The 12,128-nt window shown below is 40.3% G+C and overlaps 1 protein-coding gene across 3 annotated transcripts in view; it reads left to right on the forward strand.

The window, feature by feature from the left end:
- diaph2 (diaphanous-related formin 2) overlaps positions 1-7,446 on the forward strand; it is a 567,387-nt gene extending 559,941 nt beyond the window's left edge. For all 3 annotated transcript variants that reach the window (XM_055643895.1, XM_055643898.1, XM_055643897.1), the window contains one exon: positions 6,233-7,446. In XM_055643895.1, the coding sequence (XP_055499870.1) occupies positions 6,233-6,297 (65 nt within the window). In that variant the 3' untranslated portion in view covers positions 6,298-7,446. The remainder of the gene's footprint in view (positions 1-6,232) is intronic.
- The last annotated feature ends 4,682 nt before the right edge of the window (positions 7,447-12,128 follow it).

The raw sequence follows: 12,128 nt of genomic DNA on the forward strand, positions 1-12,128 counted from the left end.
AACTGGTGCCGGCAGTCGCCGAAAAAGTTGCGTATGTCAATCGTACTGCCCTGATCAATAGATTTTGTTGCTTCTTTGAAAAATTCAATGAATTTGGTGAGACAGAATCTCTCCCTAGCAAAAGCATACTGATCATCTTAGATTAATCCCTGCCTTTCCAAGTGTTAATTAATCCTGTCTCTCAGAAATAGTTTCAATAACTTCCCTACCAAAGGCATTAAAATCAACAATCTATAATTACCTGCCTTATCCTTACCACCTCAATTGATACCACATTTGCTGTCCTCTAGTCATCTGGTGCTTTACCAAGTGCTCAGCAAATATTTAAAAATCTCTGTCAGCACCCAATAATCTGTATTTTACAGCAGCCTGGAATATATCCGGTCCTGGGGAATTTATCCACCTTTAAACTTACTAAGATAACAAATCCTCTTTTTTTTGTAAGGAACCTTGTGTATAGTATCTTGTTGAAATCCTTCTGAAAATCCAAATATATTACATTTGCTCCATTAACACTGGTTATATTTTGATTGTAATTAAATTTTTCATGCATCACTCTATTTTATAAAACCATACTGATTTTACTTGACTATCCAAACAGAAAATGCTTGAAGTACTGAGTAAGAAGTGCAACAAATATAGCATATGATAGAAAAAAAAATGTTGGGCTTTTGGGCTCTAACATTTGCTGCTGAACATCAAATACACATCTTAATCTGGTTGAAAAATTAACCAAGTTACGAAAATCGTGCAAAATCTATTAATATGGACAGCCTGATTTTTGTCGTCAGGATGGATATCAGTAAGGCCTTTGACAAGGTCCCACATGGGTTACCACAAGGGCGCCACAGATGGCTGTATCCAAGGCAATGGATATTTTTAAGGTGGAGATTGACAGATTTTTGATTAATAAGGGTGTCAGGGGTTATTGGCGAAGGCAGAAAAATGAGGTTGAGAAGGAAAGATAGATCAACCATGATTGAATGGCGGAGTGGACCTGAAGGGCCGAATGGGCTTATTCTGCTCCTCGAACCTATGAACATGACTGGTCCGAAAGGTTGGAGCCCCTGGGATTTGGGGCAAAGTCAACATTTGTAGCAGGTAGATGGGGAAAATATGTGAGCATGTGCCGTTAAATGATTTACTTTATGTGTTGCATTTGGAAAAGTTATTGATGAGATTTATTTGCAAAAAGTTTGTAACTGAGGCTTCTAGACATTGTAGTTGAGTTAAGCATAAGACATAATATTTCTAAGTTTTATCTATCAATTGGAGAAGTAAATAGTCAGTCAGTGAAATGAATGTTAACTGAATTGGAGTGTTAAAGCAAAAAAAATGATCAAACCCTCACTCTTCAACAAGTTAAAGAATATGGCTGTGGCAGAAAGGCTAGCTAAAAAAAACTGAAATGCCAGAGGGGGCATCGTGAGATCAATAGACATTCCCATTTGTTTCATATATTCTGCACGATTTTAGAAGTAATTTATTTTCTTTAAAAAATAATATAAAATATAATATCTAGAGACTTGGTGTGATCCCTTAGTAATTAGTGACATAGACATTTAGTTTAACTCTATACATACCGAATTGCAGATTATTCATGTGAATGGAGTACATAGTTTAGAAATCTATCTATACTACTACTAAAACTCTCATCTTGACCACTTCCAGTCTGCGTTGTAATTACATTTGCGCAAAAAACGATCCCCCATAGCACTACGATTTTTCGCCACCTTACCATTCTCCTCTGCTGCTAGTCAAATAAGTTTTGTTCCGATCAGTGACATAGTAATGTTATGAAGGTTTAAAAATTGTAAAAACGCCCCTTCCGGAACCCGCTGTCAATAACGCAGCGAGGAGAATAAACATCTGAAGGGGTGGAGTGTGTTGAGCAGGCCACGGGGCGTGTGCAGGTCGCGGGCGAGTGCACACGCCTCGGGGAGCACGCAGCCCGCGAGCGTGCAGCTGGGGACAGCTTCTGCGGTGACCAGCACGACCAGCCGGAAGCTGCTGGGTTGAACCGGAAACCACTGAGTGAAGTCGGAGTGGGATCTGATGCGTGAGGTCGAAAGCTGTAGGTGCGGGGTGAGCAGAGTGTGAGCCCCCCCCCCCCCCCCTACACACACCCCTTCTCCCCCACCCCTCCCTTTCCCCCATCCTCCCTTTCCCCCAGCCCCCACCCCCCTTTCCCCCACACCCCCTTCCCCACACTCCCCCTTCCCCCACACCCCCCTTCCCCACATCCCCCCTTCCCCTCACCCCCCTTCCCCACCTACCCCATTCCCCCACACCCCCCTTCCCCACACCCCTGTAATTTTTGTAATGCTATCATGTTATTGTAAATAGGATAACTTACAGTGAAATTACAAAACATAGAAATCAATCAATTTCTGAAGGGAGCTCATAATATTAGGTATGTTACAAAGCCTACCTGAATCGTGGCTGAGAATCTGCCCCACCCCGTGTGCGCGATTTTGGCGCTGTTTAGAGGGGGCGGGTTTAAAACGCAATTTTTACTAGGCTGTTGCAATCGAAAATGTTCAGCCTAGTAAATCATTAACGAAAAATCGCTGAAAGACCCCGTCGCAAAAGGTATTATTAGTTTTTATGGCCTTGTATAATAGTTATAGTAGTTTAAAAACCACTCTCTAAACCCACGACCTCTCGCAGCCCCAGGATTTTATAAAGCAAACAATTAAAGGTATGTACCTTATTTTTACATTAAAAGGGGCTTCTTAAGAACCCTGTATATAAAGTTTTCTATAGCGAGTAGCTCATTTGGGGCTCTTTGTATCCCGCAGTATTTTTCTGGGCATTTGAGGGCACAAATCCACTGCAATGTGAACGTTCTAAACCAGCGCGTTCACAGGAACCCACTAGAAAGCCGATTTAAAATGGACTTTAATTTACAGCAATTGAACACTAAATTCCTTCCATTTGGCCTATAAATTAATGTAAATGTGATTTAAAAATCATGTTTTATTGTGAATTATTTATGAATATTATTTGGACACTTGGGCTATTTAAAAACGTTAATCATTTATTAAGAAATGGATAGATGTTTAGATCTAGTAATTGAAGTTTGAAATTTGCTACACTTGGGTAACTAACTAATTAAATTATATGTTTTAATTTCAGGTCATCCAAGTTAGATTATTTTATGTTTGTTTCAGAATGGTTCAATCTACGATAACTGAAAATTTCATTCAGTTCTCTTAATTTTTAAGAAGGTTATGGCCTTTTGACAGCACGCGATCACAGCTTTTTTGTTATGTCCATAGAAAATCAATAGGGAACAAGATGCTAATTTCCGAGTATGAAAATGGCCATAACGTTTTAAATACTTGAGATATGAAAGTGAATTAGGTGTCAAATTAAACTTATTTTTTGCTTTATCTGATGGGATAAATTACAGACTTGATTTTTTAAATCTCAAAATTTTGTAACATTGCTAATAATATTATGAGTTTTCAAATTTTCCAGCTTAAGTAATTCCACAGTTCCTTCCTATCTTTTCTTGTTATAGGTATATCTCAGTATTGTAATTTTACCTAAAAAGGGTTCCCACAGTATGTTTTGACTAAATATGTTCAGGTTCTGTTGGCAGAAAATATATTGATAAAATAAATCCTTTTATTTGTTACTTCTACCTTCGAGAATGCTTGTGCAGATCTAATTATAATTTATTTAATAACTCCTGTATTTTTTGCCCAAAATCTTAAATTTGTACCCCTTATCCATCTGCCATCAAAGGCTGCTGTTCATGGTCTCCCCTGTGACCATGTTTACACCTCCCCAGAACTGCGGTTTCTTTCACATCCCAAGAACGTGCAAGTTGGTAAAATAATCTCCCACGTAAATTAAGCCTAATGCGGGTTAGTTTAGTTTAGTTTAGAGTAACAGCATGGAAATAGGCCTTTTGCCCACCCCGATTCCACGCCAACCAGCGATCTCCGTAACCCTAGTGCACACTACACACTATGGACAATTTACAATTTTACTGAAGCCAATTAACCTGGGTGGCAGGAGAATCGGGGATAGTTGATAGACATATGAAAGAGAATAGACTACATGACATAAATGGAGGAGTCAGACTGGTGGGAATGGTCTTGGAGATAACATAGATTTGAAGGACCAAATGGCCTCTTTCTGTCGTAATATAATTTGAAAGTTCCATCTGTTGTCTCTCTGCCCATTTTGCTTGCCTACCTGCATTCTGTTTTGATCAGTTTTCATCATTCCCAATGTTTGCCACACCATGGACTTTGATATTATTGGTAAATGTTGAAACTTTACTAGTAGCAGTGCCGCCCTGATCGCTTGGGTTGTCTACCCTCCTAGAGTCTAAGTAACCAACATTTATCATAATGCACTTCTTCATCCAAGCTGACACTGCGTTTTCTTGTCAACCATCCTGTTGTATGGTATCTTATCAGACACCCTCATCCACACAGTTCAAAGATTTCCAAGCTTTTCAAATAAACCCGACATGTTCCCATTCGATAAAATATGTCCCTGCTGCCATGAAGCCCTGGTGAGCTGCATGGAGTGCTGCTTTTAAGTTTGTGCTGTCTCAGGGATGTCCCTGAACTAATAGCAAGCCTACTGCTTACATTTGGAGGTGTTTTTGTTAATCATCTAACTAAATTATCAAAGGGTACCAGACTCCCTGTGATCTTTTCCTGGTAGTAATTCAGTGCAAGTTAGAAACTATAGCATTGACAATATCCACTGCAATCACCTCATCAATGTTCTCCAAGACGTCTTCAAAAAATTCAATTAGGTTAGTTAAACAATCTACCTTTCACAAATCCGTGTTGGCTCTTCGTCATTAATTCAAACTTCTCGAAGTACCTGTTAATTTTTTCTTAGCTGATTATTGTTTCTAAAACATTAGCCACTGTCGATGTTCAACTGACTGACATCTGATTGCTTGGAACATTCTTGAACAAGAATGTCACATTTTCCATTTTCCAGTCCTTTGAGACTTTCCCACTTTCAAAGCTAAATTCCTGGTGATAAAACCTGGGACAAAAAAAAAGAATTAATTTCATACATAAAATGTATCACATCAATTTTCATTTTGACTTTTTTGAAGCTATGTTTATTCATAATTTTGAAACTACTGTAATTTAATTGTGTGCTCAGATGTATAGTTTAGAAAGCTAGCTCTTTAGTTTCGGTATTTTGTTTCAATTCTGTACTGTAATAGCAACATTAATCCAAATGCATAATTGCTGGAAATGGCTGTGATGCTCATATTTGTTGTTATCAATTCAATTAACTATTTTTCACCACGATTCATGAGGAGCAGTGCCCTCCCAGTTTCTGAATGAGAATTATCTAATGATTCCAGAACAAATAGCTGGCTGATTTCCACATGGTAATTGCTCTTGAGACATCTGTTTTTTTTTAGAAAGGACAACTTCTGGAGAGGTTATTATATGTTTCTTTATTAATAACACAGCGATAACTAGTGTACTCTATATCAAAATCATATATCAGATTATTCCATGAAAGGCTACTATATCTTGAAGTATTTGAAAGTTACTTGACTAAAATTCATTGTGGTCAAAATAGAAATGTTACAATCTTAAATAATTAGCTTAAGTTATTTTGCCTGAGGCAACTGAAAAGATATATTTGTTACAATATTTTTACTTCTTGAATTTGTAGATTTCAAGACGGTATGAATCACTTGAACACCCTACTGAGTAGAAACCACTGCACATTATTAAATCCCCTTAAAAACTGGCACTGAAACAGTTACTTTTTATGGGTCACTGATGGCATGATGTTGTCTGTCATGGGCATTCCACATGAAAGAGAGACAGAAGAATTTTAGAATTTTTACCATTTCAATCTTTGTAGCTCAGCTTTTAACAGTCACTATGCATTTTTAACACTCTATGATTCAATCTCCAAAGGCATCTGAAGTGCACTTCACGTTCACATAGATAGATTCTTCATGTGGAGACAATTTCAGTTAGGATTTCTGCTTCATAAATGTCCATGGGAATGTGTCAGTGTTTTCTTCTATTGCTTTTATCACCTTTCTCGTATGATCTAAAAATAATTTTTTTATGGAACCTCAAGTGTATTTCAATCCCAATGTGATTTTTATATGCTAATCTTCAGTTTCTTTCCAAATATTAATTTTATGTTTCATATTTTTTTAATTGAAAGATATATCCAGATAATTTTTAAAAAATCCTTTATTTCCCCATTACAGAAAATAGGCGTGTTGCTTTGGAGAGATCACGTTCCCGTCACAATGGAAATATGACATTTGCATAATCCCAGTGTGCCAAAGAACTGGATTTGGAAGATTATTTTCCATGGAAAGTGCTTGGATGTCAGAGTGGTTTGTAATAATACTGCAGACGATAAACTGTAAGGGCCCGAAAAGGAATTATGAAAATGCTGCGTGAGACATTGCAGAATAATCTCTGCAAGCCCTTAATAAACTCTTAACTTTTGTATTCCTACTAACTGACCTGTGATTGGAAGAAGATAAACTTCATCCACAATGTTGCAAAATTCATTTTATATTTTGTACTACAAATAAAAAAGAGAGAAAGAAAGTGAAGGTTTGGGGTTTTAATCTGGCAATTTATTCTCCTGAATCTCTTTTGTTTTCAGTTTTCAATTTGAAGTAGATGTTACATAAGTAAACTTGAAATAACTTTCCTTTGAGGCCATAAAGCAACCAAAGTTGATACACCCAATTTATCAACTGTGGTAAAATTGTGCTTTTTTTCTCTCTTTTGGATGGAATATTTTAGGTTTCACTTCTGTCCCAGAAGGAGTATTTTTCTTGAGCAAATATATTTTCTAATTATGCACTTGTATGTACTTTATACGCATATTTCCAGGAAAAACAAATACAGCTTTCTTATTTTGTCACTGCCTGTAACAAAGCAGTAAGACTGTATTTCATAAGTCACATGCAAAATATGTCCATTCTGTTTAAGTGTTTTAGCATCATGTAGTTATTGCACAGCTAGCTTTCCTGCAGTGGGAGCTTGTTCATATCCACATTGTGCAATAACAATACGATAGTACTCATGCTTGTTTTATAGTCATTATGCTTTTGAAAATTACTTCTTAAAATGTATTCTATTTAAACCATGTTTTAAATAAGTATTTTAAACATATCTCAGCAATTATTTACACATCTCAACTGCATATTTAAATGATAAGATTAATGTAATACTCATTTCAATTTAGCAATCACCAGTTACCTTCACTGGAGTATACAAATACAGATAATAATTTGTAATTATATTACAAATCCCAATCCATTGAAGTATAAATGGTTCCAAGTTAAAGCAGAGGTGTGTTGTAAATGAATTTGCAAATACTTAACACAGAGTTACATATAAAAATAGAGTGTATATCGGAACTGTGACTTTAATGTTTAAAATAAAATCAATGTTATTGGAATTGGTGTCGCTTTTACTATTGCTACTAGTACACATACAGCACCTGCTTTCTCATTCAGTCTTTTTTTTCAAAATTACAAGACAATTTAGTAGTGTGAAGAAAGTTGCCTCCGTCTTTCAGAACAAATCCTCATCCTGAGCGCCTCCATTGTTTCTGCCTGACCTTTTCCCTGTTTTTGTTTGCAGGCCACGAGGCCAGTCATGCCCTTTTGTTGTTGGAAATACTCAATTCATATTCTAATTGTGCCTGAGACTAGTCTACTTCCTGGCACAGATGTTGTCTGGGTGTTCAGAATGATGTTTAACACTCATTGATGATATGTATTCCCCAGGACAAACAACCGTTGTGATGATTCAGTTTTATTCATGTTCATTTAAAAAAAAATCATTTTAGCTATTTGCTGCTGTATTTTCCACTTTTTCTATTCACTTGAAGATAAAATTGATAATGGATATGTAATGTTGCCCAAGGGTAATCATCTCAAAATTATAAAAGAAATATGGCTTTGCACCAGCCCGTTGCAGCTCTTTGCCTCCAGAGCCTTTTGTCCAGTGATTTCATCATGTGTGTCCTTCATTTTAAAAGCACCATCAAGAAAAATGTGTACAATGTGGTTCCAGAGGCCAGAAGGAAAATATACCCTTCCAGAATTACAACTCTGGTGACAGCTGAACAAATGGCACTGACAGAATATATAGTGGTGAGTAAGCTTCCTGAAGCAAAAAGTAGACTGAAACAAAAGTTCAGCTGGAATTACCCTGCAAATCAGCCAAAAAACTAAACAAAGATAAAGGCTGGTGAGAGTTCATTATGATGGAAGATGATATTGGATTCCTCTGTTGCTGAAACAAGAAAGGGATTGTCATGCAACACAATGCAAGTTTGCCGGAAGGAACTGCAGATGCTGGCATAAACCAAAGATAGACACAAAAAACTGGAGTAACTCAGCAGGTGAGGCAGCATCTCTGGAGAGAAGGAATAGGTGACGTTTCGGGTCGAGACCTTCTGACTAAGAGTAAGGGGAAAGGGAAACGAGAGATAAGGGCGGTGATATAGAGATGCATAATAAATGAATTAAACATATGCAAAAAAGTAACGATGGGCAAGGAAACGGTCTATTGTTAGTTGTGGGCTGGGTGAAAACGGGTTATACAGACAATTAAACTCACTGGGACTACAGTGAAACTAGTAAAATGACTAGGGTGGGGGAGAGAGGGGATGCTGGGGTTATTTGAAGTTAGATAAATCAATATACCGCTGGGTTGAAAGCTACCCAAATGAAATATGAGGTGCTGTTCCTCCAATTTGTGGCTGGCCTCAATGGAAGAGGCCCATGACAGAAAGGTCAGTATGGAAATGGGAAGGGGAGTTAAAATGTTTGGCAACCAGAAGATCACGAAGGTCCAGGCAGATTGAGCGAAGGTATTCAACGAAACGATATCCAGGCAAAGTCCTGTTAAACCTCTTCTACATTCTTTCCAAACCCCACATTATTGCTGTAATGTGTGTGGACACAATGCATCAAACGTGTGCTAACCAAGATTGTATACAACTGCAACATGACCTCCAAACTCTTATACATAGTGCTCCAACAATGAAGGAAAGCATGCCATACGCCATCCTGACCAACCTGTCCACTTGTGTTGCAACTTTCAGAGAGTTATGGACATACATACCAAGATCACTCTATATGAATGCTACGAAGGGTCCTGTCATTTACTGTATACTTTCCCCTTATATTTGACCTCCCTCAATGCATCACCTCCCAGGTGCCTGCATAAACTCAATTTGTTATTTCTCTGCCTGTAATTTCTGGATGTGCTGATGAGGGTAGGAATAGGATGGATGAATGCATGCCTGAGGAGTTGGGGCAGGGATTCAGATTTTTGGACCATTGGGATCTCTTCTAGGGCAAAAGCGACCTGCACAAGAAGGACAGGTCGCACCTGTGGGGACCAATAATCTTGCAGGAAGCTTTGTTAGCACCAGGATTCAAACCAGAGTGGCAGATCGATGGGATATAGTCGGTGCATTGAGTATAAGAGTCAGGAAGTCGTGTTACAGCTTCATATGTAAAATATTTAAGTGTAAAATTACGAGATGAAAATATAATGAGTATATAAAATTATGAGTCATAGATGGACAGTCAGAACCATTTTCTCAGAGTGAAAATGTCAAAAACTAGAGGGCATAACTTTAATGGAACTTTATTGTCATATTCAGATACAGTGAAATTATTTTTTGCATATAGTTCAGTGACAATCCTACTACATATTAGGCACAATTATACTAAGTACAAGAGTGCAAGACAGTAGACCACACTGAGTCACCACATTTTTGGCACCATCTTGTACCCTTCAAATTTGATGTTCTAAAAATGTTATTGTCCTAACTCGATCATAAAGCCCCTTGTCCCAGCGGCAAGACTAGGTCAGTGTTACAGGGGTCGTCCTGGCCATGTGATGTGCCGATGTCCTCTACCGCTGCTCTGGCATTCCATTCCATATGCTTGGCAACTTGGTGTCCAATCTAATGAAGCCCCAGGCTGCTCCAGTGCCTCCTCTCCACAGACTCGACCATTCTGATTCCTTCTCGACATCGGCCCGTGACAATCATTGCCTCTGACAGCCATTGCTCAGCCTCCATGCATCAGGGTGTCTCCTACAGCCAACCCAGAGAGCCAAGAGTGCCCCCAGCCCAATCACCAAAAAGCAAATTTTCCTTCCACCCACTGCCATCTTGGACCCAGGTGAGAGGGGTAACATTTATAGGTGACTAGACCAAGTGCAGAGCTGTTGGGTCTGCCCCCCCCAACGCAAGATTCCACCACTCACCCATTCCCGCAATGCAATGTTGCACCACTCATACATATCCCCCAACTGTGCAGGCGTGGCTCATTTCTCCTCATCCCCAGCACTCCCTCCTCCTCCTCTTCACCCTACCCCTTCAATCCATAGAGATGGAGTAGAGAGGGAGAGGTGGTAGAGAGGGAGGGGGGGTAGAGAGGGAAGGAGGGTAGAGAGGGAGGGAGATGGGGTAGAGCAGGAGGGGGAGGGGTAGAGGGAGAGGGAAGAGTGTAGAGAGAGGGAGGAGGGGAGAGGGGAGGTAAAGTGGGGGAGAGGGAGGGTAGAGTGGGTGAGGGAGGGAGTAGGGAGGGAGGGGGGTAGAGAGGGTGGGAGTGAGGGTAGGTAGGGCGGGGGCATCTCCCTCCACCCCTCCCCATCTCCCTCCTGCACACACCCCCATCTACCTCTACTACCCCACTCCCCAGCCCATCTCCCTCCTCCTCGTTTCCCTCATCCTCCTCCCCTCACTCCCATTCCCTGCCCCAGGACCTACCCAGTCGCAGAGCAGCGCCAGGGCCTGGAACTCGGCCTGGTTCTCATACTCGGCCCGGCCCTGGCTGTAGACTGCAGCCGTCAGCTGGGCTGCCGCCTGGGCTATAGTGCAGGCTACGACTTCATCTCCGGGCTCATCTATGACCACGGACTCAGTGGCGGCTTCTTTTTCGGCCCCGGTCATGGCCCCATCCTAAGCCTCGGGCTCGGCCCTCACTCGAACTCCAGCACCACCCTCCCCGTCGGGCGACGGCAGCCGCCGCCACTCCTCGTTCACTGTGATGCTGGAGTGCTCCTCCCTCCCAGAGTGTCCCGTCTTGCCTCGCGAGTGCATTGTGATGTCACACAGGGTTTTTTCTCAGAAATGGTCAGTTTTTGGGCTGTTTTTAAAACTTTAAATGATTAAAAAGGTCGGAAATATAGGTGGGAATGCGACAGGACGATGTTTATCGCCTCGACGGGAAAAAATGTGAGTAGAATGTGTGAAAATGGGAAGGCTGTGGCCTAGCATTTGGAAGAAAATAGGAAAATTAACCAGATTGACACACACACACACACACACACACACAAAGAGTTTTGGTATTATATAGATCGGGGGACTCCAAGCTTTTCAGCATGAGGGCCGCATTATATATTTAGCATATTTTTATGGGCCGTAGGAAAAAATAAAGAGCTTACTAGAGAATACCATGCGACCGCAGACATAGGCTTGGCAGCGGTCGCTCTTGTTTGGCTCCTCAATCACTTCACTCGAGTGAATAATTCATTATGAATTCTATGTTACTGCCCAAATACATCGATGAGCTAAAATAAGAATCAAGAGTGTTTTATTGTCATATATCCCAGATAGAACAATGAAATTCTTACTTGCAGCAGCACAAAAGAACATGTAAAACCCCGATTCTATAACGTCTATCCATGTACTCCAGAGGTGCTGATCTGCTGTGCTACTCCAGCACTTTGTGTCCTTTTTTTGTAAACCTGCATCTGCCGTTCCTGGTTTAGAATCTGGACTTTAGAAATACAGCATGGAAACAGGCCCTTCAGCCCACCGAGTTTGCACTGACCAGCGATCACCCTGTACACTAGGATCAGGTTATGAATTTTACCACAGCCAATTAACCTACATATTGGGAGTAGTGTGTGGGAAGAAACCGTAGCAAACGGAGGAAACTCATGAGGTCACAGGGAGAAAGTACAAACTGTACAGACAGCATCTGGTCTCAGTCGCTGTAAGGCAGCAACTCTACCGCTGCGCCATCATGCCACACCACAAGTGTGTTTAATCGCTTTTGTGCTGGATCTTAATCCAAGATAAAAGTGTCTTAGATAAAAGAATTGTGG

Source organism: Leucoraja erinacea, chromosome 12, assembly GCF_028641065.1.
Source record: "Leucoraja erinacea ecotype New England chromosome 12, Leri_hhj_1, whole genome shotgun sequence".
In the NCBI taxonomy this organism is placed as follows: domain Eukaryota; kingdom Metazoa; phylum Chordata; class Chondrichthyes; order Rajiformes; family Rajidae; genus Leucoraja; species Leucoraja erinaceus.